Here is a 27,813-nt window from a genome sequence, read left to right as displayed (position 1 = left end):
AATAGACTTTTTCCATTTACATGATAGATACTACTTAAGACTAAAACACATAGGGAAATTAAAAGAAAATAAGGAAGATTTATACTGATAATTCTATAAATATAAACCATCCATATAACATATATTGTTTGAAAAAGTCTAATCAAATAACAAGTATGGATTCTATAGATATTTTTAGTAAACTTATTCATACTCCTGAAGTTACTTTAATAAGATAACTAAATAAGAATTACATTCTCTTATAAAATTATGAGATAGTACTGAGTGCTCCAAGGAAGGGCAAAGAATGTAATTTATAGGAAAGAGGAAATGTAACTTGCCTCAGTTGTCAGGATGCAAAATATTTTGCAAAGTGAAAAAAATAAATGCAAATTAAAATAATTATTAGGTCCTCTGTCCTTAAAATGACCAAACACATGTTTTTTTTTTTTTTTTCCTGCTTTTATTTGCATGCCAAACACATGGTTTATGGAAGACAAGATACTGTGCTAGGAACTATATCTTAATGTCCAATGTTAGAAAAGGAAAAAAAAAAAGTCTGTTGTGTACAATGAACAATGTTATGTGGACACTGAGAGTTAAGAATATTTAGTTAACATATCAAAACAGAGAAGCAGGATCATTCTATTCTAATTTAGTTTGCCAGGCTCTTGGAGGTGCTGTGTGGTATAGTAATAAAGAGTACAAATATGAAACCAGAATGTTGGACTTAAATCCTGGTTCTGCCATTTTGTAGCTGGGTATTCTGTACAAGTTACTCCCTAGTCTTTATTATCCTCGTTTTGCAGGAGAGGAAACTATTAGCCCCTACACCTCACAAACCTTACAAATTTGTAGTGAGAACTAATTCAGTAAAAATATGTAAAATATGTTCCTAGGTTCCATAAGAGACACCTTATTACCTCAATTTGTAGGAGAATGTTTTTAATTCTTTTAGAGAGAGAGAGAGAGAGAGAGAGAGAGAGAGAGAGAATTTTTTAATATTTATTTTTTAGTTTTCAGTGGACACAACATCTTTATTTTTATGTGGTGCTGAGGATAGAACTCAGCCCCCCGTGCATGCAAGGCGAGCGTGTTACTGCTTGAGCCACATCCCCAGCCCCTGTTTTTAATTTTTTACATTCAGATAGTATAACTCTATAAAGGAATGATGCAAATTTTAAAAAAGAAGAGCTCCTGTATGTAAGAAAACCCTTTAAATAACCAAAAGCATTTCACAGAAACCTAGATCCAAAACTATAGAATGTAATTTGTTGACGATGTTTGAGAGAATATGGATGTCCCAAATCAATATGCTGAAATAATCCTGGTAAATGTCTCAATTAACCATAACTTCAAGTAGTCTAGGATGCATATTTCTGCCCTCCACATCAGAACAAAGAAGAAAGGATAATGACAAACTGAAGGATTTTTAAAAATCATTTTCTATGATTCAGAATATAATTGGTTTAATTTCTGACTACTTATCTATAGTCCTAAGTGAGAACTGATGTTTTTGAATAAAGCTCAAAAAGTTCTAGGGACCTACGTTATGTTGAATTGACTAAAGCAAGAAGTAATACTAATACATTTTCAAGATATCTTCAGCAAAGAGTTAATTGAATAATTTAGTTAAGCAATCACTAATTTTCAGGAATTTCATTAATGAAAGTTTATCCAAGCTTCTGACCCTTTGGAACATATAGTAGAGCAGCAGTTAACAATATATAATCTCTATATAAAAATGTTTGTGAGTCTGTGATAAGGCTACTTCCTCTTTAATAAAGGTAAAGAAATCTTAATACTTAAATATTAGGTTAAAAAAAATCTTATAATGCCATAAGCCTATTTTCTGTAAGTTCCTTTTGACTGTTTATATAAAAAATAAATCTATACTTTGGAACGATTACAATCTTAAAATGAAATGTGCATAAGACATTTAGGATCGCCATTTTAAAAACTTACGTATATTTAAATGCCAGAAACTTCAAGCAGTGAAGAAGTTTGTCTTAAAATAAATCTTGAGATTTACTTGGTATGGGGCAACAGTATCAAATATGCCACTTGAAATAGTACTATGTTACATTTATGGAGAGAACTGGGCTGAGAGAGAGCTAAGTGCTTATGTCAAGTTACTCTGGGGCGTATCATTAAAATTGCTTGGCTGAAGGAAGCACTCTGGTGAACAAGAGACTATTTCTAAAGACTGAAAACGTGTGAAATACCTGACTTGATCTATTTTGTTCTTAAGTATTATAGTCTGCCAAACATTACTGACATACACATGTACTTACCTCAATAGAAGATTTGTGTATATTGGGGTTACTTGAAAACAAAAATGAGGCTTTCCCACTAAAATCACACATGGATAAACCCTGGTAACATTTATTTTTTTTAAGTTTTTCTTTCATTTTGTCTACAAATAGAATCAGAATACCAACCACATGTGCCAGCTAACATCTAGAATGTTATAAAATGACCAACTAGAACTTTGTTTTACCATGTATTACATAAAAATGGATATAAGGTTTATCCTAGACATGAGGTTCCCCTTTGAGTAGAGGAAGGCACATGAAAGAAGTTGACAAAGGTAAATTTCTCTCCACTCAGATCTTACATTAACCATTTATAAAATCATACTATTGGTTGGTTGCTAATGTAGTATTGAGAAAATGCTGCTCAGATTAAATTATATGCTTAAATTTTATTCATTCAAGAAAAAAAATTCTGCCAGTTTTTCAGCAACAGACTGACTGGAAATGGCTGTAATGGTATTTTTATGATAGTCACTGTCTTGGTTGTCTTCTTGTGAGGTTAAGAGCAAAAGACACTATAAAATTATTATTTAGCTGTTTGTAAAAGGAAGGAGCAATAGGACAAATGTGACACCTCCTATTATATTCTTATAGTTAGTATATCTTATTTCTTTTGAATAAAGAATTTCCTTATACTCAGGATATGGGAGAAATTCCTGAGGGAAGCATTATATGCTTAAAACTCGAGATATCTAAACTTGACATGCATTCAAGAAAGTACCTAAAAATGTTACTGAGTAAGCAACTGTTGTTCTCATGTTAGTGATATGATAGAAATGACAGAATTTTATTTGGGTTTGTCCTTTAAGCTTTTATTTTTATACATAAAATAGCTGGATGAAAACATTTAGGTCATTGCTAAAAACCAAACCTGTAAGTGTTTATTTATTTATTTAGAGAGAGAATTTTAATATTTATTTTTTAGTTTTCGGCAGACACAACATCTTTGTTTGTATGTAGTGCTGAGGATCGAACCTGGGCGGCACACATGCCAGGTGAGCGCGCTACCACTTGAGCCACATCCCCAGCCCTTTTTTTTTTTTTTTTTAAAAGAGAGAGGTAAGTGTATATTTAAATGGTCCAAGTATACTATCTACTTAGTAGATTAGAGTGTAGCGAAATGAAACTGGGTAAAATCTGGCAAGAGCTCTAGTATCTAAAATCTGGCCAGAGATCTGGTATCAAAAAAAGTGAGTAATAACTTGTTTTTATAATAAAAATAAACTATACTTGTGACACTGAAAGTAAACTTTTACATGAATGTTTAATCTTTGTAGCTTTTGTACACCAAGAAAAATGGGTAACTATCATTTTATTTAAAGCAATATTTAAACTTGACTGCAGAGTGCTAATGTCAAATTAAACAACCTGGTCACACTTAGCTATGTGTGTGGTGTAGGGAATTAGACTCTTTATATTTGTTAACATACAGTGTGTGCTAGATAGCACCATCAGTCTGTCTTATCCTAAAACCACTTCTTATCTGGATTAACGGTATAGTCATTTAATTGGTCTCTCAATACAAGATTATTCTTTCTAAAACAAATCGATCATGTCTCTGCCCTTATTTTTCATTTAATTCCTACTCAACTTCTAGACTTAAAAATTCAATGTTATTTCTTCCAGGACACTTTCAAGGACAGAATTAGGTGATCATCTTCCCCTTGCTCCTAAGGTATTTTGTGGTATGCCATGCTATTTGACTTTGAAACTTAAATAATTGGTAAACTTGTTGAATATAGGCACTTTTATTCATTTTATGTCTAGTGACTGCCTTGTTGGTGAATACATATAGAATGAAAGTACTACTGTCACAACAAATACCAAACAACACATGAGTTATTAGATCAACAGATTCATAGAACTTACCATTTCAACTACAGCAAAATTCCAAACACTTTTCAGAGGAACGTTTTTTAATGATGAAATCAATGTTAATTATACAACTTAGGGTTAGCAAACCTAACTTTCAAGTAAAGAAACTGAAACTATAAAACAAAAACAAAACCCATCCAATGCCCCGAGTTTTCTTTTTTTTCCTTGCAGAGCTGTAATAAGACAAATATTTCCAAGTAATGGTGTGTTTTTAAAAGGTAAAAGAAAAATGCACATGTAAATGTATCTAGTGTAGAAACATTTCCAACCCTATGGAATAGCTGAGGCTTAAAAAAGGAATTAAGAGATATAAAAGTAAAGTTGCTTCAAGTTATGTAAGTTTCATTGTTACATAATTTCCTTTCTTAGTGTATAGCTTGGCTGTACTGAAATCAGTATATGTAACAAGAGCTGGTGAATAAATTTGATCAGAATATAATATATTCATGAAATAATTCCTGTTTTCTGGGCAATAAAATGCTAGTCAAGCACATATATACACTGAATTCACTAAATTATTATATGTGCTTACTTAATATCTTAAGTAAAATTCGCAATTTATATTACCTTCCAGGTTCATTCCAGCTTGAAGACATTTTCGATAGCGGCATGCAGGGCAGTTTTTTCTTCGAATTTTATCAATGATACAATCATTTCTTCCAGCACAAAGATAATTGTGCTGTCCTGTATAGAATAAAAGACACTGTTGAAATTCCACAGGTCTTAAAGGATATTTTTATGAGAGCCTTTTTCCATTTTTGTTTTGGGTAGAAAATGGCCAAGATCCAAAGTCATTGATTAAGAAGATAACTGTACTTGTCTACACTGACATAACTTGCTAAATTGAGAGGGCAACTAAAAAAAAAAAGAAAAGAAAAAAAGATCTTATTCAACAAATTGAAAGTAGTTTATTAAAACCTTACTGAATGTACACATATGTAAAAATGCACAAATCTGAAGTGTGCTACTAAACTGAGGTATACCTCCATGTAATTAGCTCTGAGTTTGAGAAACAGAACTGTACCCCACACATTGTCTTCATACCCAAGTCTAATCACTGTTCACCAGAGGCAAGCATTTTTTTCTTGACAAATTGTGCTTTATATAGTATTTTTAATAGTCAGTTACAGAAGATGTCTGTAATCACTATCTTATTATGACTTCTGACCTATTGTTGAAGAGAAAACTGGTCTAAAACATACTATGGGAATCACAAAGAGAAAATGACTTGAATTCAACATTAAACCACCATGTGCAAATAAAATGTTTCCCCCTTCCCAATTTAAAACAAAGTGAAGGTTAACAGCAAGTTTACTCTTGAATGTTAAACTTGCCAGCAACTGATTAGATGAATCACAGATTTAACAAACTATCTACCATAGACAGTCTTTACAGAGATCATTGTTTCATACTTATAGAAATAAAGATGCTTGAATTCACCTTTGACTTTAAGAACGTTATCAACTAAATCTTCTGGCATTCAGTGTTGAGTAATATGTTAAGAATTGTGGCTGGACACGGTGATGCTTGCCTATAATCCCACAGGCTTGAGTGACTTAGGCAGGAGGATCACAAGTTCAAAGCCAGCCTCAGCAACTTAGTGAGGTCCTACGCGACTTAGCAAGACCCTATCTCAAAATAAAAAAAATAAAAATAAAAAGGGCTATGGATGTGGCTCAGTGGTTAAATGTTCCTGGATTCAATACCTGATACAAAATGAAAATAAAACAAAATAAAAAAGAATTGTAGTAGTTTTCTTGGCAAAAATGTTCAAGGAAAATTTAAAATATTTTATGTCTCTCCCCATCCCCTAATTAAATATTCTTGTAATATTCTTTTAATGTGGTTATTAAATGTTGAAGCAAACCAAGGGAAGTTCTGCTGGCCCAGTAAAAGTTATTCTAAACAAGACCAGCATATTTACACAGATGTAACTTAAGATCTTAAGATGTCATGTATCTTATGGGGGGGGGATGGTCTTTATAAGACTCTGTAGGGATAGTTCTCAAGAATTTATCATACTCAAAGGAAAGTGAATTAAGTAATGATCAATTCACTAGGTTGAATATTACTAAATCCTGGTTTCCAGGAAAAGATCTTTTATGCCTAGGACAACCTGAGACTTGATTAGAATTTAAAAACAACAACAACAAAACCCCTCAACATTTATTTCTTCCTGATAAGATATTTAATTCTTGCTCTTTAAGAACTAGTTTTAGATATCTGCCTTAAAATCCTTTTAAACAATAGGCTACAAAGTTGAGTAATGGACAATAAGTGCTATGAATTTTTTTATTCTAAAGCTGCTCTCCAATGCCAAATGTTTTTGCTGGCTCTTTCAATTCCTTTCTGTATTCTATAACTTTCCTAGCTTCTTTATTGGGTTAGTGAGAAGCATTAATCCAATAATTCTATCTTCTAAAGAGCACAAGTAAGAACACCAAATACATAACTGAAGCATTTATGAAGTTTTACCCCCATTAAAAATATCCCTAAATTATCCTGAAGTAACTGGAAAAAACCATAGAAAAAATTACTCACTGCTAAATGCAAGAAATTTAAATGTTTTCTTTATATCCAGTTGAAATATCAGAAGATATAATTTATGCTAATAATGATTTCCTTTCCTTTTCTTTCTTTCTTTTTTTTTTTTGGTGGCGTTGGGGATTAGACTGATTATACATGCTAGACAAGAGCTCTACCAAGCTACACCTCCATCCCTTTTTATTTTTGAGACAGTTTGTCATTAAATTGCTCAGGTTGGTCTTAAACTTGTGGTCTTTCTATCTCAGCCACTCAAGTAGCTGAGATTAAAGGTGTGTAGCACTGAGCCTGGTTATTAATATTGATTTTTTGAAAAATATTTTTTAAAAATTGTTGATATTTTTTATTTATTTATTAATATGTGGCACTGAGAATTGAATCCAGTGCCTCACACATGCCAGGCAAGTGTGTTACTGCTGAGCCCCAGCCCTAGCCCAATACTGACTGATTTCTTTATCCTATCTATTTTGGGCATAACTAAGAATCTTAGAAAAGGCACTAAAACTGAGGACAGATCCAACATGGCGGTGAGTGGGGAGCGCTTTCAGTACCTCCTCAACAACAGGGTCAGAGAGACGCATGGATACGCTTAGATTCGACCTGCTGAGAAACTCCTAGCAAAATACCACTAAAGAGAGACCGGCCAGGAATTGGAAGGATTTTTGGAGGTGACAGTTTGCCCTAGACGAGTGAATCTCCACCACGCAGCGCAGAGGTCCAGACCCACCAGCCGCTGCCCGCGCGACTCGGCGACTGTCGGCTGCCTGCACGCGGCCCCCGCGTCAGGGCGGATAGCCTCCGAGGCGCAGCGCAGCAGGAGCGGTGCAGGGACTCTAGGAAGAGGTCTCTCGCCAAGCCTTCATGAAATAGTGAACCGGGAGCTGAAACCAACCAGAGACAGACCAGTCCCACCCCTCCCTTTGGACACTCTGGCAAGGAGCCTGGGGCCCACCATAGCAGAGAGGTGACATCACCAGAGTTCCGCCGACAGAATTCCTTCCCAGTGGAATCCACGTTAGCAGGTGTGTGACTCCCACCCCCTCCAGATACAAGCAGCCAGGAAACCTCGGGAATCTCTCCGGGGGCGTGTCTGTAGGGAAGCAGAGGGGATTCCAGATCCCCACCTCCCCTTAACACCAGCGGCGACACCCAAGATCTTAGCCGCCAGTTTCTGGGGGCGTGCCCACCAAAGGGGTCCGGAAAAATTAAACTGTTGGTTCCCAGATCACCCCACCACAGCACTGGGGCTTAGATGAATGACAGAGAGGGTGTTCATCGTTCGGGATATAGGACACGCGGTGGGGCTGCAAGTGTAATCAGATCCTTGGGGAACCGCCACCAGTGAACAGGACCTGGCTGGCTGGCTGAGAGGAGGAACAGGGGGAGGGGCCGGATAAGTGAAAGGGCTCTGGACTAACAGGATTGAGAGACTCCCAGGAGCCACCTTACAGGGATTTCTGTCAGCACATAGAGGGCAGAAGCTCGGCTCGGAGGGCACAGCTCCGCCTATTGGAAGAGAAGAAAATGGGATTCAGCCATAGAACAGGGGATGCCAGCATGGCAGAGATCTGATGTCATCGGAGAGGGGCCGAGGAGAGAACTTCATCGGTGCCAGCGGCGACGGAAACAGTTGGTCTCCTGGTAGGGAGGGTGAGTCACAGATACCCGAGTCTCTCTCGCTTTGTCGTCGAGCCAGAGGGGAGGAGCGGGGCCGCCGCCCATGCCCGCAAGGTAGGCAGACCTGCGACCAACCTGCAGATCAGGCCCAGCGGTCTGCGGGCGTGGTAGGAGGGGCAGGGCAGAGCCGCCGCCCGCGCCGGCAAGGTAAGCAGACCTGCGACAGACCGGCGGATCAGGCCCAGCGGCCTGCCAACATGGTACACACTTCACCCCAACTGGAGTAGGGGCAGAGCAGAGCCTTCACCTGCGCCCAGATCAGGCCCAGCGGCCCGCCTGTGTGGTGGTCAAGTGACCCCAATTGGAGTGGGGGCGGAGCGGAACTGCCACCCGTGCCCACAAGGTGGGCAGACCGGCGACCAACCTGCAGATCAGGCCCAGCGGTCCCCGGGCGTGGTAGGAGGGGCAGGGCAGAGCCTTCGCCCCCACCTGCAAGGTAGGCAGACCTGCGACAGAACGGCGGATCAGGCCCAGGGGTCCGCGGGCGTGGTAGACACCTCACACCAATTGGAGGAGGGGCAGAGCAGAGCCCCCACCCGCACCTGCAAGGGAGACTTTTCAACTATACAAGAGCAATATAAATATATAGGGGGGGGGGAAATTTCAAAAACACAACAGTTTCACCAAGAAGAAAGAAACGCAAGCAGTATGAAAAGACAAGGAAAGAAAGGACTACAAGCAATGCAGGTCAACTCAACTTTAGAAGAGGTAACAGCTGCAGCAGATGGAATGTCAGATAAAGAATTCAGGATATATATGCTTCAGATGATCTGGAGTATCAAGGAAGACATTAGACAGCAAAATCAGACAATGAAAGATCACTTCGACAATGAATTACACAAACAAATCCAGGAAGCAAAGGATCAACTATACAGGGAGATAGAGGTTATAAAAAACAAACAAACAGAAATCCTAGAAATGCAGGAAGCAATAAACCAACTTAAAAACTCAATTGAGAATACTACCAGCAGAGTAGAACACTTAGAAGATAGAACATCAGACAATGAAGACAAAGTATTTCAACTTGAAAAGAACATAGACAGCTCAGCAAGACTGTTAAGAAACCATGAGCAGAACATCCAAGAAATATGGGATAACATTAAGAGACCAAACTTAAGAGTCATTGGGATACAGGAAGGTATAGAACTCCATAACAAAGGAATGAGCAATTTATTCAATGAAATAATATGAGAAAACTTCCCAGACTTGAAGAATGAGACAGAATCCCAAATTCTAGAAGCCTACAGGACGCCGAATGTGCAAAATTATAAGAGATCCACACCTAGACACATTATAATGAAGATGCCCAACATACAGAATAAGGAGAGAATTTTAAAAGCTACAAGAGAAAGGAAGCAGATTACATTTAGGGGTAAGCCAATCAGGATAACAGCTGATCTTTCAACACAGACTCTGAAAGCTAGAAGATCCTGGAATAACATATTTCAAACACTGAAAGAAAATGGGTTCCAACCAAGAATTGTGTATCCAGCGAAATTAAGCTTCAGGATGGAAGATGAAATTAAAACCTTCCACAACAAACAAAAGTTAAAAGAATATGCAGCTAGAAAACCATCTCTTCAAAACATCCTCGGCAAAACATTACAGGAAGAGGAAATGGAAAATAACAATGAAAACCAACAGTGGGAGGTAGGACAGTAAAGGGGGGGGGGAATAATCAAAGAGGAAAACAAACCATGTTTAGTAACATAAATAAACAAATATGGCTGGAAGAACAACCCATATCTCAATAATAACCCTAAATGTTAATGGCTTAAACTCACCAATTAAGAGACACAGGCTAGTAGAATGGATCACAAAACAAGACCCAACAATATGCTGCCTACAGGAGACGCATTTGATAGGAAAAGACATACATAGGCTGAAGGTGAAAGGTTGGGAAAAATCATATCACTCATATGGACTTTGGAAACAAGCAGGAGTGTCCATACTCATATCAAATAAAATAGATTTCAAGCCAAAGTTAATCAAAAGGGATAAAGAGGGACACTACATACTGCTTAAGGGAACCATACACCAACAAGACATAACAATCATAAATATATATGCCCCAAACAATGGTGCAGCTATGTTCATCAAACAAACTCTTCTCAAGTTCAAGAGTCTAATAGACCACCATACAATAATCATGGGAGACTTCAACACACCTCTCTCGCCACTGGACAGATCTTCCAAACAAAAGTTGAATAAGGAAACTATAGAACTCAATAACACAATTAATAACCTAGACTTAATTGACATATATAGAATATACCACCCAACATCAAGCAGTTACACTTTTTTCTCAGCAGCACATGGATCCTTCTCAAAAATAGATCATATATTATGTCACAGGGCAACTCTTAGACAATATAAAGGAGTAGAGATAATACCATGCATCCTATCTAATCATAATGGAATGAAACTAAAAATCAACGATAAAAGAAGGAAGGAAAAAGCATACATCACTTGGAGAATGAACAATAGGTTACTGAATGATCAATGGGTTATAGAAGACATCAAGGAGGAAATTAAAAAATTCTTAGAGATTAATGAAAACACAGACACAACATATCGGAATCTATGGGACACATTGAAAGCAGTTCTAAGAGGAAAATTCATTGCTTGGAGTTCATTCCTTAAAAAAAGAAAAAACCAACAAATAAATGATCTCATACTTCATCTCAAAATCCTAGAAAAAGAAGAGCAAAACAACAGCAAAAGAAGTAGAAGGCAAGAAATAATTAAAATCAGAGCTGAAATTAATGAAATCGAAACAAAAGAAACAACTGAAAAAATTGACAAAACTAAAAGTTGGTTCTTTGAAAAAATAAACAAAATCGACAGACCCTTAGCCATGCTAGCGAAGAGAAGAAGAGAGAGAACTCAAATTACTAGCATACGGGATGAAAAAGGCAATATCACAACAGACACTTCAGAAATACAAAAGATAATCAAAAATTATTTTGAATCCTTATACTCCAATAAATTAGAAGATAGTGAAGGCATAGATAAATTTCTTAAGTCATATGATCTGCCCAGATTGAGTCAGGAGGATATAGACAACCTAAACAGACCAATATCAATCGAGGAAATAGAAGAAACCATCAAAAGACTACCAACTAAGAAAAGCCCAGGACTGGATGGGTATACAGCAGAATTTTACAAAACCTTTAAAGAGGAACTAACACCAATACTTTTCAAGCTACTTCAGGAAATAGAAAAAGAGGGAGAACTTCCAAATTCATTCTACGAGGCCAACATCACCCTGATACCTAAACCAGACAAAGACACTTCAAAGAAAGAAAACTTCAGACCAATATCTCTAATGAACCTAGATGCAAAAATCCTCAATAAAATTCTGGCGAATCGGATACAAAAACATATCAAAAAAATTGTGCATCATGATCAAGTAGGATTCATCCCTGCGATGCAAGGCTGGTTCAATATACGGAAATCAATAAATGTTATTCACCACATCAATAGACTTAAAAATAAGAACCATATGATCATCTCGATAGATGCGGAAAAAGCATTCGACAAAGTACAGCATCCCTTTATGTTCAAAACTCTAGAAAAACTAGGGATAACAGGAACATACCTCAATATTGTAAAAGCAATCTATGCTAAGCCTCAGGCTAGCATCATTCTGAATGGAGAAAAATTGAAGGCATTCCCTCTAAAATCTGAAACAAGACAGGGATGCCCTCTTTCACCACTTCTGTTCAACATAGTTCTCGAAACGCTGGCCAGAGCAATTAGACAGACGAAAGAAATTAAAGGCATAAAAATAGGAAAAGAAGAACTTAAATTATCACTATTTGCAGATGATATGATTCTATACCTAGCAGACCCAAAAGGCTCTACAAAGAAACTATTAGAGCTAATAAATGAATTCAGCAAAGTGGCAGGATATAAAATCAACACGCATAAATCAAAGGCATTCCTGTATATCAGGGACAAATCCTCTGAAATGGAAATGAGGACAACCACTCCATTCACAATATCTTCAAAAAAAATAAAATACTTGGGAATCAACCTAACAAAAGAGGTGAAAGACTTATACAATGAAAACTACAGAACCCTAAAGAGAGAAATAGAAGAAGATCTTAGAAGATGGAAAAATATACCCTGTTCGTGGATAGGCAGAACTAACATCATCAAAATGGCGATATTACCAAAAGTTCTCTATATGTTTAATGCAATGCCAATCAAAATCCCAACGACATTTCTTGTAGAAATAGAGAAAGCAATCATGAAATTCATATGGAAAAATAAAAGACCCAGAATAGCAAAAACAATGCTAAGCTGGAAGTGTGAATCAGGCGGTATAGTGATACCAGACTTCAAACTATACTACAGAGCAATAGTAACAAAAACAGCATGGTACTGGTACCAAAACAGGCGGGTGGACCAATGGTACAGAATAGAGGACACAGAAACCAATCCACAAAACTACATCTATTTGATAAAGGGGCTAAAAGCATGCAATGGAGGAAGGATAGCATCTTCAACAAATGGTGCTGGGAAAACTGGAAATCCATATGCAACAAAATGAAACTGAATCCCTTTCTCTCGCCATGCACAAAAGTGAATTCAAAATGGATCAAGGAGCTTGATATCAAATCAGAGACACGCCGTCTGATAGAAGAAAAAGTTGGCTACGATGTACATACTGTGGGGTCGGGCTCCAAATTCCTCAATAGAACACCCATAGCACAAAAGTTAATAACTAGAATCAACAAATGGGACTTACTCAAACTAAAAAGTTTTTTCTCAGCTAAAGAAACAATAAGAGAGGTAAATAGAGAGCCTACATCCTGGGAACAAATCTTTACTCCTCACACTTCAGATAGAGCCCTAATATCCAGAGTATACAAAGAACTCCAAAAATTAGACAATAAGATAACAAACAACCCAATCAACAAATGGGCCAAGGACCTGAACAGACACTTCTCAGAGGAGGACATACAATCAATCAACAAGTACATGAAAAAATGCTCACCATCTCTAGCAGTTAGAGAAATGCAAATCAAAACCACCCTAAGATACCATCTCACTCCAGTAAGATTGGCAGCCATTATGAAGTCAAACAACAACAAGTGCTGGCGAGGATGTGGGGAAAAGGGTACACTTGTACATTGCTGGTGGGACTGCAAATTGGTGCAGCCAATTTGGAAAGCAGTATGGAGATTTCTTGGAAAGCTGGGAATGGAGCCACCATTTGACCCAGCTATTCCCCTTCTTGGTCTATTCCCTAAAGACCTAAAAAGAGCATGCTACAGGGACACTGCTACATCGATGTTCATAGCAGCTCAATTCACAATAGCAAGACTGTGGAACCAACCCAGATGCCCTTCAATAGACGAATGGATTAAAAAAATGTGGCATTTATACACAATGGAGTATTACTCTGCATTAAAAAATGACAAAATCATAGAGTTTGCAGGGAAATGGATGGCATTAGAGCAGATTATGCTAAGTGAAGCTAGCCAATCCCTAAAAAACAAATGCCAAATGTCTTCTTTGATATAAGGAGAGTAACTAAGAACAGAGTAGGGACGAAGAGCATGAGAAGAAGATTAACATTAAACAGAGATGAGAGGTGGGAGGGAAAGGGAGAGAGAAGGGAAATTGCATGGAAATGGAAGGAGACCCTCAGGGTTATACAAAAGAACATACAAGAGGAAATGAGGGGAAAGGGAAAAATAATACAAGGGGGAGAAATGAAGGTCAGTAGAGGGGTTAGAGAGAGAAGAGGGGAGGGGAGGGGAGGGGAGGGGGGATAGTAGAGGATAGGAAAGGTAGCAGAACACGACAGTCACTAGTATGGCAATATGTAAATCAATGGATGTGTAATTGATGTGATTCTGCAATCTGTATATGGGCTAAAAATGGGAGTTCATAACCCACTTGAAGCAAAGTGTGAAAGATGATATATCAAGAACTATGTAATGTTTTGAACAACCAACAATAAAAAAAAAAAAAAGAATCTTAGAAAAGTACAATTCCCCTGATGAATTTGGGCAAGTCTGTTCCTTACCTATAAAACAAAGTTCAAATAGTGTTCACTATTTCACAAGCCATATAACACTAATAGTCATTTTCTGTCAATCCCTTTAAGACAATGAGGTATCTCCTTTTGGAGTTCTTTGTTTTCTACCACTTGGCAAATCCCTTAAGATGTAAAGTGAAAAGCCTTTAGGTCATCTGAGATTTCTTAACATTGTTGTTTATGTGATTCTTATTTTTATGGTTAAAATCTATTTTTGGCAAGTGATTCTGATTTTCCATTTATGGTAGGTGTTGTAGCCAGTCTCCAAGATGGCCCTCAGTGATCTTATTTCTTGGTATTCATACTCTGTGTAGTCCCTTCTTATGGTAGAGGATTGGCCTCTGTGACCAATGTCTAATAATTCATTCTAGTGGAAGGCAGCTGCTACATTAGAGAGCAGCCCTAGAGAAGGCCACCTCATATGTAAAGGAGCTGAAGCTTCCTGCCAAAACCCATGTAAAAGTGTTTGGAAGTGGGTCCTTCAGTTTCAGACAAGCTTTTAGATGACTGTAACCCCCACCAATAGCCTGAATGTAACTCATGAGAGTTCTGGGACCACCCAGTTATGCTTACAGATTCCTAGAGTTTGTGTGACATAGTTAACGTTGCTATAAGCTATTAACTTTAAGGATTATTTTTTATGAGCAATAGATTACTAATACAGCAGGAATGATAATTTATTCATTTTATAAACAACAAACTTTAAGTTTTTTTTTAAAGGTAACCAAGAAGAACAGTGATGATGAACATGAACAAGATCATCAAAATGGTAGAGGAAATGGGAAACACAGCAAAGGGCATATAGAACATGCAGGTTGTATATGCCCTGTTTGAAGTATCTGAGGATTAGAGGTATATTGTTGAAAGTATACTGATAGGGTGCCAAGGAGCTGTTTATCTCAGTCCCAGTACTGTTTGCTAGCTGTGTGATCTCAGTAACATTTACTAACTTTTCAGAGTTTTGTCCCTCATATGTAAAATTGGAAAATTAGTACCTCCCTTGCTGGGCTTCAGTGAGGGTTAGAAGTAACTATGTAGATTATTCTTAGAGCCTAGCTCATTGTGAGCACTCATCTAGTTAATGTCTAACTACATCGTAAACTGCCAGATGAAGAGTTTATCCTGTACAGTTTAGAGGGTCATTGTACTATTGAGGATAAGACATTGTTTGGAGACATCTATTTAATCCCACTTTTGTCACTTAAACTCACAAATTCAGATGATAGCAGGATCTAAGAACTCACAGAGCCATTAATAAAATATATTTGTAACATATTACTTACTTGACACATAGGTATCACCAACTCTTAACTTACTATACCACCTTTATGACCTACTAACAAAGATTACATGCACTTCTGGGCAAAGGAAGTATACGAAAAAGGGCCTTGGGAGGAAAAAGATCTTGGATCTAGTATGCATAAAAAGAAATGGGGCTACTTTTTCTTTTTTATGTACAGAAAAGCAGCTCCCTTAATACTAAAAAACAAACAACAAAAAAGACAAAATACCTATCCTTGATCTGAGTTGCATGGAAAATAAATATGTAAAACTTCTCTGCAGATTTCCTAATAGTTAAATGGGTATTAATTATACCTCACCAATTTTAGGAAAAAACCTATAGTTTTTAGCAGGTATTAAAAATGGAGTGCTAAATGTGTGATGCTAATCATATAAAGCTATATGTTTATAATTAAGAAATCCCACCAAATTATGTATCTCAGCTTTATTTATTTATTGGTACCAGGGATTGAACCCAAGGGTGCTTAAACATTGAGCCACATCCCCAGCCCTTTTTATATTTTATTAGAGACAGAGTCTCCCTGTGTTGCTTAGGGCCTCACTAAGTTGCTGAGGCTAGCCTCAAACTTGTGATCCTCCTGCGTCGCTGGGATTTCAGGCATGCTCCACACGTGAAATTATCTCAACTTTAAAGCATATTTTCATTGTGTCTTGACAGGATAAAGAGAAGAATGCTATGAGAGAGAGTATCAAATTATTACAGAATTTTAGTGCTGGAAAGGGTTTTCAAGAATGTTATTAAAATCCAAATAAAGGATTAATATAAATAAAGGAGGAAAACAGCAACTTTTACCTAAAAATAAGTATTAAGAATTTAATTTTAAAGTAAGGATTAAGCACAGAGGGCATATGGCCTGCCATGGTGTTGATTTGGGAGGTTGGGAAGCTTTGTTTTCTGAGTTTATTGCATTTCGATGGTTATAGGTAAGGCACCTGTGCCCTCCCTAATATATCAGTCCTGCCCTCCTTCCCACAAATATATTTGGCCAGAGTGACACACAGTCCCTGTAGGCATTTGAAATTTGTAGCCCTTTTTCAAAGAATAGTAAGTGAAAAATATTTTTAATGCTATTAATGTACTATTTTAATGCTCAGTGTACTATTGAGGATAAGACATTGTTTGGAGACATCTCTGTTTAATCCCAGTTTTTAAGGCCCCATTGCCTCATTCTGAATTTCACTTCTGAAAATCATTTTGTTAATTTTATACACAGCATTATTAATAATATCGATGACTTTATATCATAGAAATATTTTATACTTAAGAGAGTGCTGTATAAAGTAACAATTTGAGGTCAAGAAGATACTTCCCTTTTTGGGGTATGTGTTAAATAACATTCATTGTTAAGGGCATCACACTAAGCAATGGTGGTTTTTACTTTTGCATCCTTCTGGTCTAGGTGGGGACATGAGCAATTTTATAGTTTGCTAATGTATTAAAAAGTAATCCAAACAAAATGACTCATGTAACTCAAGGATATGCAAACACCAATCAAATAATAATAATAATAATAATAATAATAATAATAATTTCTTTAAGAACTAGCATACTCAGAGCTTTAGTTATTCCATTCAGGTCACACAACCTCCAGGTTGCTTTACAAATAACTAAATTATAGGATTATTAGTTTGTTTGTTTTTTTTTTTTGAAGTGGATTCATTGGCAAAATGTTAAAAGTCTCTCTCCCTGTATACTGCTCTAGTGCTGGGGATTGAACCCACGGGGTGCTTTACCACTAAACTACATCCCCAGGCTTTTTTTAGTTTTTATTTTGAGACAGGGCCTCACTAAGTTGCTTAGGCTGGCCTTGAATCTTGAATTTGTGATTCCCTTTCCTCAGCTCCTGAATCACTGGGATTATAGGCATACATCACCACACCTGGGTACCTGGCTGACTTTCTTCTTCTTCAAGGAGAAAATACTACAGCCCCTGTCAGCAATCTAAATCTATTTTAAGAATAAGTTTATATTAATAAAACATTTATATAGTGAAATAACCTCTTAAAAATACATTTTTTTTTCTGATCTTTTCAACCAGTTTATCACACCCTCTTCCTAATCTTTAATCTTTGTTTTCAAATGGTAGAATGGTAGGTTCATCTTTCACTTCAGTAGACTGAACTCCTCTCTCTCTCTCTCTCTCATTTAGAGACAGGGACTCACTGAGTTGCTTAGTGCCTCGAAGTTGCTGAGGCTGGCTTTGAATTCCAGATCCTCCTGCCTCAGCCTCCTGAGCCATGCCACTATGCCCGACTTGACCTCCTCTCTTACTGGCATTTATACCACTTAACATGGTGCCCTAACTTAACAGAAAACAAGAAATGCCCCCTCCCCCCCAACATTTCCTATTACTCATTTTTGCTGCACAAGTATAGTTTCTGTCTTTGAAACCTACTAGCTTATGGGGAATGAAAGCACACAATTTTAATATCATTAACATATCTTACTGCCCAAACTTTATATCATCATTTCACATACAGCACCTTCTTACAGTGTTACTTTTAGCCTCTAACCTAACTCCCGCCCTTCAACGTATACTTTTCTATCTTAGTTTTGTTTGTTTTTTAAAAGTATCTCCTTTCCATTGGAAGACTTTCCTTCATTACTGATGTCTAGCCTTAGTGAGCTTTATATATAATGGAAATTTGAAACTCCACTTTGAGAAATAGGAATCACATAGAGGAAAAATAAAACTCTTCAAAACACACACTACCTTCCACTGCTCTTTTGAAGAATACTTTACAGCTTCCACATGTCAAGACCCCGTAATGACATCCTGAAGCTTCATCAGAGCACACCAGGCAGAGTTTGGGAGGTGGTCCCGTTGCTGTTGAGGAGCTAGATGGAGGGGAGCTTACATCTGGTCTCATTCCAGGGCTAAAGGAAGAGGAAAAACATTTGTGATTTAATTGTGATGACTGTTAAAGCGATGTCAGAATATATTTCTTGTAGCTTCTCACTCCATATCAGCAGGTTCACACTGAACTCTGGCTTCTTGTATTAGCAGGCATTAAAATATCCTATCTAAATATACTGAAGTAACATTATATTGAAATATAATTATTTTTTGAAGAATAGTGAGGTTGCAGTTCATTCAGCAATTTTAGTTTTCGATATAAATTTCACTTAGAATTTTTACAATCACTTTAATAAGGTGTCATAAACAATGACATCTACCATTTTCTAAGTGTATAATTTACAAGTTTTATTAAATGGGTAAGTCATGTAACTACCACAACCATCAAGACAGAGCGTACTTTTTCATCACTCTTAAAAACAATCCTTACTACCCTTTTATTTAGGACATTAATCTTTTATTTATTAATTTTGAGGTCTTATACAAGTATACTTCTAAATTTAAGAGTCTCTTTACAATACTACCTATCTCTTCTACTAGAGTAAAAATTTCTTACCATCTTAGGGTTTGGTCCTACATGTGTCACTTCCAATGTCATCCTAGTTAAAACCACAGTTTCTTACGACTTAGAAAAGACTAATCCAGAAGCTTTATCTTATAACTTTCCTATTGGGTTTACAGTATTACTAGAAAAAGCACTAGACTTTCAACACAGAGGACCATTCTGCCCTCTGCTCTCAATAAAAATACCCATAAGAAAAAGATGAAAAATGTGAATCTATTTTTTTTTTAAATCAGGTTTTACTTTTCACTTTGCAAACTTCTTATCACACAGGCCTAGTGTTTACTAGCATTTAAAAGATACATTATTTTTCTTTAAAAATTTAAAACTCTCAAAAAAGTTGAAAGCAGTACAATGGGTATGTACTTTTTTTTACCTATATTCCCCAAATCTTAGCATTTTGCCTTAATTGTTTATAAACATGTATTTTCTTTTTCTAAAAAATTTCTATTTTTAAAAATTTGTTCTAATTAGTTATACATGGCAGTAGAATGCATTTAGATACATTGTACACAAATGGAGCACAACTTCTTTCCCTGGCTGAACATGGTGCAGAGTCACACTGGTAGTATAATTATACATGTATACAGGTTAATAATGTCCATCTCATTCCACCCTTCTTCCCATCCCCATACCCTCTCCCCTCCCCTTACTCCCCAAGCAACAAAACTGATCGTTTTAATGCTGGAGGGAAAATTAACTATTGGATTTCACATTAAATGTACAATGGTTTCCAATTTTTATCTTCCTAAGGAATTTTCATCTCACATGCTGACTTATGTAACTAAAAGAATTTCTAGACTTCTGCTTATAATTAGAGACTGCCCATTCTTTATTTGGTTATGCATTCTCAAGCAAATTTTTCAAAAATATAAATGGTAGCAACCCATTTTGATTTTGGACTTATTAAAGTGTGTTATCACAAGAAATGTCACAAACATACCATTACCTGTTTTTGAACTTTGCTTAATATGTTTGGTCTCAAAAAGAGATGACATTTAGGTATAAACTTAGATGGGGAAGAAGTTGTCTCTTTTTCATTCTTTAAAAATTCATGTGTTTGTTTAATTCAGCCAATAACAGAACTAAATTACAAATACAGGGATGCTTTAAGTAATTCAGAGAGCATACTATTAAGGGCTTGTTTTCAGCTATCAACCTGGTTAAAATTATATTTATCAGGTAAACAGTAATAATTATAAAGTGATCAATCATTTGTGTTAAAATATTGAGTAATTGAGTCATTAAACTCAAGCTTTCTCTAAATTCGGTCCTCAAACTTCCTGTATTTTGTCAACTGTCTGCTTATCTAAGAGGCTTTTTCAGTTGGACAGCATTCCTACCACCCCAATTCTGGGAATAGGCCCCAGGGTTTCACATTGTTCTCTGAACATTGTCAAGAAGAATTCTTGCATGCTTCCTTATCACAAGGTATTGATTCCTTGCTAGATTTGAATGAGTGAACCTGACTACATATTGAAGGGAAAAGGGCACATTCATACATTGTTGGTGGGACTACAATTTGGTATAATCACTCTGGAAAGCAGTATTTAGATTCCTTAAAACACACAAACAAACAAAAACTAGGAATAGAACCATTATTTGATCCAGTTTTCCCCCTAGTTGGTATATTACTACAGTAATGGAGCCACATCAATATTTATAGCTGTACAATTCACAACAGCTAAGCTAAGGAGCCAACCTAGGTTCCCTTCAGCAGATGAATGGGTAAAGAAAATGTGGTATCTGTACACAATGGAGTATTGCTCAGCCATAAATAAGAGTGACTTTATGACATTTGCTGGTTAAGTGGATGGATCTGGAGAAGAGACTATTAAGCTAAGTGAAATAATCCAGTCCCCCAAAGCCAAAGGTCAAATGTTTTCTCTAATATGTGAAAGCTAACCCACAAAAAGTGGAAGAGATAAAAATAAAAAGAGAAGATTAGTGGAAGAGACAAAGGTGAATGAAGGGAAGGGAGAAGGTAGGGATAAGGAAGGACAGTGGAATAAATTTGACATAACATTCCTATGTACATATATGAATAAATCACAGTGAATCTCACCATCATGTACATCTATAAGAAATTAATTAAAAAATATTGATCTTTCTGCCAGTTACCCATAGTTAGAATAAAGGGAAAGGAGCAAGTGACAGGACTAGGGGTGGTACTGGGGACTGAATTAGAACAAGATCCATTCCATGCTTTTTAAATTATATTAAAATGGATTCTATTGTCATATATGACTAAAAAGAACCAATTTAAAAAAGTAAGTTTGTGATAGAAGAGAATAACCTGAAGTGACTCTGCTGTAGGTCTGGCACAAGCTGCCCAGATTAATGGAAACTTGTGACTAATGGAGTTGCTCTGGGCCAGAGTTTTACAGAGAAGTAGGAAGGTCCTGGAGTGAGTGAACTAGAGCAGCAATGTGTTGGGGAAGCAAAAACTTCCCTGGCTTCTGTTCTAAAGATGCTGTTATTATTGCCCAGCCAATTTCTATCACCTGACATCTATTTTTAGGGACCAACCATTTGCTTGTATATTTAGCTTATGGAAAGTAAGTGCAAATTGTTTAAAGTTTTAAAGATATGAAAGGTTAATTCTGTAACGTTTTCTGCACCAAGTTAAGCACATGTGCACACACATATATGTGTATGTTTCAATTTTAAATAGTGTTTGGTAGTACTTTGTAGTTTTAGAACACTTCCATAAATACAATCTCATTTATCCTTTGAGTGACCCTGTGAAAAGAATGTCACAGTCTCTAGAAGAAGTCAAACAGGGCTGGGGTTGTGGCTCAGTGGTAGAGTGCTTGCCTAGCCCATGTGAGGCACTAGGTTCGATCCTCAGCACTGCATAAAAATAAATGAAAGTGATTTGTCTATCTATAACCAAAAAAAAATTTTTTTAAAGAGATCATGCAGGCAATGGCAGGTGTTTGCTCATTTGTAATTAAACTGACATGTTTCAGATCCTAGTTATACTACAGCATAGCTTGTGTGACTTTACTACTTTGAGCCTCAGTTTCCTCATCAGTAAACTGGTGAAGACATCATCTGTGCATTGTAAAACAACATATAGAAAGTCTAGAACATAGTTTCTACATTGAGCTGGCAATTAATATATGGTTCATTCTTCTCTTTCAGTGCAACAATTTTACAAATAAAAGCACTGTGTAAGTGAAAGGTAAGTATTACAAAGTCTAAAACCTAGGACAGTATTCCACAAATAATTATCACATAAATTATAAGATACGTAAAACAGGGATAGACCTCTCAACTGAGCTACAGCTATCAGAAGGGAAAATTAAAACTAATTGAAGAAGTGGACTTTCTTATAGTAGCTAATAATCTGGAACCACACTCATGCTTTTAGCTTCTTCAGGCAGTCATTCTGGGCTAAATCAGATAAGAATTGAATACATGGAAAGCTGCCAACTGTACCACAAACATCAATGGAAAAATTAGTTTTTGTCACACAAATATGAGGACTATGATGGCCTATACTGAACACCATTGGAAGAAATGGATGAGTACAAAATGATATTCAGTTGCAAATGTTATTTGCTATGATACTGCTAAAAGGCCTAGGGTACAACAAAATGACTAGTACTCTAGGGAAAACCATATGGAATTGTTGTCTTTTAATAAGATGCCACAGAAGAAAGAAATTATAGGTACCATAGTAACAGTGAATATTTCACACCTTTTGAATGGGAAAGCTAAAATGTCCTGGTCTTAAGGGCATCATCATCTATAATAGTTATTGATTGCTTGGTGTGTGCTTACAGCTCTTCCACACGTTTTGAAGATACTGAGAGGTTCCATTTTGAACTGACTATACCCTGGGTGCTTTCTTTTTAAGTGAAAAGCTGTAGGAAAAAATATCTGTTGATTCCCAGTCAGAAAGGCAAATCATGTGTTAGGTTACTGAATTTATGTTAAAATTAAGAGAGACAGAAAATACATGTTTTTTTTTTTTTTGCAAGAAAAGTAATTGATGTAAAGTGGACCATGGGTGAAACAGTCATAGATAGATTATGAAAGTTAATCATACACCATAAGAAGCACGTCAAATGTACAAATAAATTATACCCATTCATTTAGCAGACAGTTCCTGATGCCTGAATGTCAGGCACTGTGAAGGTACAGAAGCCATATGATACATGAAAATGCATTCTTGAAATGATAGTGAACTTTGAAACTTTAATCTAGGAAGGAGTAGCAGAGTTATTTTTCAACTGTGCCATGGAACTACTAGGAAGGCAATCAGCCTTATAGACAAAACTGGGTTCAAATCCCAACTTCAGTGCTCTACTAGCTGTGTGACAAGGGCTAGCTGATTAAGCCTTTTTTGAGTCTGTTCCCTTATTAGTACCACTTGGGGGCAGGGGTTGTGTGGACTATGAAATATTAGTCATATAAAGCACTGGTGTATACTTGGTGACTGTCAAACACCAAGTAGGTCTCTATACTAATAACCTTAGGGATACTCTTTCTTTCCCCCCAGTCCCTCCCCACTTCCATGCTAGAAGATGCCAAGGAAAGAGAAGTGCTATAGGCCTTCTCTGTGAGCCCAGGAAGAGTGGATGGTCATCCAGAAGCTTAAGTTCAGGTAATTATAGATATTCTTTTTTGATACTATACCAAGATTCAGCAATGCAGGTTTGTAATAGTTAATATTTAAAAGTGGAATCTGAAGCCATCTCAAGGAATTTTTTAGTAATGGTAACTCTTGTTGCATTATCCAAAATACTTGTGACCAACAGAGTTTCAAATATTGGACCTTTTGGATTTTGGAGTGTTTGCATACATTTTATTGGGTGAGCATCCCTAATTCCAAAGTCTGAAAGATTTTTTAATGTCATGTCAGTGCTTAAAAAAGCTTTGGATTTTGGAGCATTCAGATTCAAGATTTTTTGGATTTAGGGATGTTCAACATGTATCAGGCATTAGTAATTTGGAAAACAGTAATTTATTGAGTTTTGCAGAGCTTCTAAATATCAACACCATTGATTATATAAAACCATAACTTATCTCTCATAATATTCGATGACAGAAAGTGGCCTGTGCAACTTAAATAATCCTACATTGTTTTCTTTGAGACAACCATCAAATGCTAGATGCAGCATTAGTGTTTTATGCATCTTTCCATTTTTGTCTTATAGATATTAAAAGACACATGCATGCATGTGGTGAGATTTAATAGAATTAATAATATTTTACTTCCTCACAGAATTAAGTGGGATTTATTTTTGGTTTTAACTGTGAGTTCATGGCAATAGATACAAAAAGTACTATAACACTACGCCACCAGCAGCTTTACTCCTCTTTGTTTTTGTACCATCAGTGCAAATATCAAATCTGTGAAAGAGCAAATAAACTATATATTACCACAAAAATAGTCTGAAAAGGTGTTGGGGACTCTTGGGGTCCACAGACTTTGACAATATTTCTGTTATGTGATTTGAGCAGAATACATTTTAACTTAATTCAGCAAACCAAATTGCTGTTATGGAGAATTTGGATTGAGGACTCTAAATCAGACAGACACTAGAATTCATAACGTAACTGCAGTGTAGTAGCTTGGTGATGTTGTAATGTTTCTAAATTCTCAATTGCCCTATTTCTAAATGGTGATGTTAATGTACCTAGCAAAAGGATACATCATTGCTTATTAAATTTTGAGGTGTTTCTTCACAGAAAAAGGGACATATGCTAAACTTTTGTAAACTTAAACAGTGTGGCTGGCTTAGCCTTCAATTTAAGAAAGTTTAATCAACTTTTCAATGCATGCAAGCAGTCCAATTGAAAAAAAAAAAGCAAAAAGGATATTATCTTAGAAAGCAAGCATTATCGCTTCTCGGCCTTTTGGCTAAGATCAAGTGTAGAAAGCAAGCATTAACATGGGAAAAATCTTAGAAACACAGCTGCTGTAACTAGATTAATTTTTAACAACTACAAATGGAATAGGTATATTCTCACTGGTTTGTCAGTTTTCAACCAAATACCATAGGCTCAACAGGGAGCAGTTTTGCTTCCCAGGGGATACCTGGCAATATCTGGAGACACTTTTGGTTGCCGCAACTGGGGAAATGCTTCTGACTTCTAGTGATAAAAGACCAGGGGTGCTACTGAATATCCTACATGAACAGGATACCCCCCAAAGAATTATCCAGTATTAAATGTCAGTAGTGTCGAGATTGAGAAACCTTTGCATAAACCTTATGCAACATACAGTGGAAAATAGAGAGGACCAAAAACATTTCTGAACCTTCTAAACACTTTAAAAATAGAACAACTGCTCTATTGAAGCAGCCCTAAATAGTCTTTGATTGAAGACAAGTCTAAAAAGACAAAGAGAGATTCAAAACACAGCCGAGGCTAGGAACTATCCAGGCCTAGTTATCAATGATAGGATTAGCTTGAATCACTAATTTTATTTTTCCCTTTAGGGCTAGCACTAAAAGGTGGCTTTTACATATTAAAGTCACCTGCACTTTTCTTATCTGTGTTCATTAGGAAAAATGTAAATACTTAGTTGCACACACCAGGGTGACTGTAATTTCTGACTTCCCATTTATCTTTGCTTTAGCCAAAGGTTTACTGATTTGTTTGAAAATAAGCTGTGAAATAGTTTTAAAATAAAATACAAAAATGGGAAGACTTTCACAATATTTCTGTTATGTGATTTGAGCAGAATACATTTTAACTTAATTCAGCAGACCAAAGAAAAACCGATTATTCTGTTTGGTTTGCGTTTTACTGAAAGAGGTTTCAATTTTAGGTACAGATTAAGACAATTTCTCCAAATTATCCTATATTTTATTTATTTATTTGGGTACCTGGGATTGAACTTACCTGCACTCAACCACTGAACCACATCATCAGCCCTATTTTGTATTTTATTTAGAGACAGAGTCTCACCGAGTTGCTTAGCAGCCTTGCTTTTGCTGAGGCTGGCTTTGAACTTGCAATCCTCCTGCCTCAGTCTCCTGAACCACTGGGATTACAGGTATGAACCTGGCTCTATTCATTATTTATACTCACTTATCTTAAGCAGGGAGTTACAGCAACAAAGCCTGTTCAGTAATAGACCAAAAGAATTTTCAGTAACGGATGAGTAAAGGGTGAGATGCATTTTTTCAGACCTCTAAGACACCAGTGGTCTGTCACTTATGTCTGGACTTAGTTTCAATAAACTCCAAATTAGCTGGCCATATATTTAAAGTTGGATTTAGGGGTGAAAAAGTGGGGAAGGATACACTATGAAGGGCTCATTTGTTCTATCTATTTATATGAGGGAATATGGTCACCTTATCAATGCTTCCTAAAGTCTAATGTGTTTCATTTGTCAATAGAAGAAGAAGAACTCCTTACTTTGGTCATTATGCTAGGTAACTTAGTTCCTAACAGCTGTGTCAATCCTTCACTCTTCTAATTGAGTGCCAAAGATGGAGGAAAATATAAATCTCAAGACCTCAAGCACTCTCTCCTGAGGATGTGTGTTCTCAGTTCTGTTTACTCAGCCTGCATTAGGAAGCATGAAGTTTAAGGAAGAACACTGAAGTTGCAAATAGTGTGGCAAGAGCAATGAGTAGAAAAACTTTTTCATGCCTTTTATATGGTTATTTCTAGAATGAAGGAAGACCTACTTTTGTTTCCATTTGGTGCTTCTTCACTCTTAAAAATATACAAGAATAATATATGGTTTGGCACATACCGATCAAGAAATGTGACATCCTCAAAGAAGGCAAAAACATGTTGGAGACAATGCTTATTGTCTTCTTACATCTCTATATACCACATATCCCTGAAATGCTACTCATTTCTATCTGAAGTATGGCAGTAACTTGTTTTTAATCTTGAAGAAAGATTTGAAGTTTATTTCCTATGCTTAGTAACCCAGGCTTAAAAACGCAGAGATTGTGCCAATTCCAACACTCCCATACTCTACATATTTCTCCTATATAACACTGTCATATACATTTCCTTCCTGTCTATTCTGATTGCCACCTCTTAATGCATGTCTTCCCTTGCTCCTTTGTCTAACCACTGCAATAGTTCATACTATTTCCTAGGAAGATTTCCTAGCCTCAATTTGTTCTCTTCACATTCCACTCCACATGCTAAATGCTTTCCCCATCATGATTAAAAACCTCAGAGGCTTCTTCACTGTACATAGTACAATACTGTTCACAATCTGGTTCATCTTGCTTTCTCCATTTGTATGTCTTTCTACAAACCATTTGTTTATCATTTCAGGGATCCTGTATTCTACAAATATATACAAAGTGCATACTATGTTTAATGTATTTCCTGGGAGCTTTTACTAAATATGTTCCCTTAGCCTGAACTGTCTACCATGGTATTTGATTTATATAAGCTTCTCGATTCTCTCAAATATTGCCATGTAGCACACTTTATACCAGTGATCTTATATGACCTTTAGATGTATGAAGTATTCTGTTTCTTCCAGTTAACTCCTTTTAGGTAGGACCCATTTCTTGGGCCTCTTCATACCACCACTGTCTTCTATACGGTTCAGTATATGTTATGATTATTTTATTTAGAGTATTGATACACGATATCTTCATCAAAACAATGTAAAGCAGCTAATGTGCTAAGTGTTTATATAAAGTTAAA

The 27,813-nt window shown here is 36.4% G+C and overlaps 1 protein-coding gene and 1 pseudogene across 5 annotated transcripts in view; one reads left to right on the top strand and one right to left on the bottom strand.

Moving 5' to 3' along the window:
• Positions 1-27,813, bottom strand: part of Nr3c1 (nuclear receptor subfamily 3 group C member 1) — a 101,633-nt gene that overhangs the window by 17,128 nt on the left and 56,692 nt on the right. For 4 of the 5 annotated variants that reach the window (XM_071612269.1, XM_071612271.1, XM_071612268.1 and 1 more), the window contains exons 3-4: positions 18,459-18,625; positions 4,737-4,853 (exon numbers count right to left, since the gene is read on the bottom strand). In XM_071612269.1, coding sequence (XP_071468370.1) covers positions 4,737-4,853; positions 18,459-18,625 — 284 coding nt within the window. The remainder of the gene's footprint in view (positions 1-4,736; positions 4,854-18,458; positions 18,626-27,813) is intronic. The other variant, XM_027927548.2, reaches the window with a different exon arrangement.
• LOC114086689 (U2 spliceosomal RNA) lies at positions 25,023-25,176 on the top strand (annotated as a pseudogene).

This window comes from Marmota flaviventris, chromosome 5 (assembly GCF_047511675.1).
Source record: "Marmota flaviventris isolate mMarFla1 chromosome 5, mMarFla1.hap1, whole genome shotgun sequence".
Classification (NCBI taxonomy): domain Eukaryota; kingdom Metazoa; phylum Chordata; class Mammalia; order Rodentia; family Sciuridae; genus Marmota; species Marmota flaviventris.
Note: the sequence above shows the minus strand (reverse complement) of the source record. Positions and strands in the feature narration are given on the sequence as shown.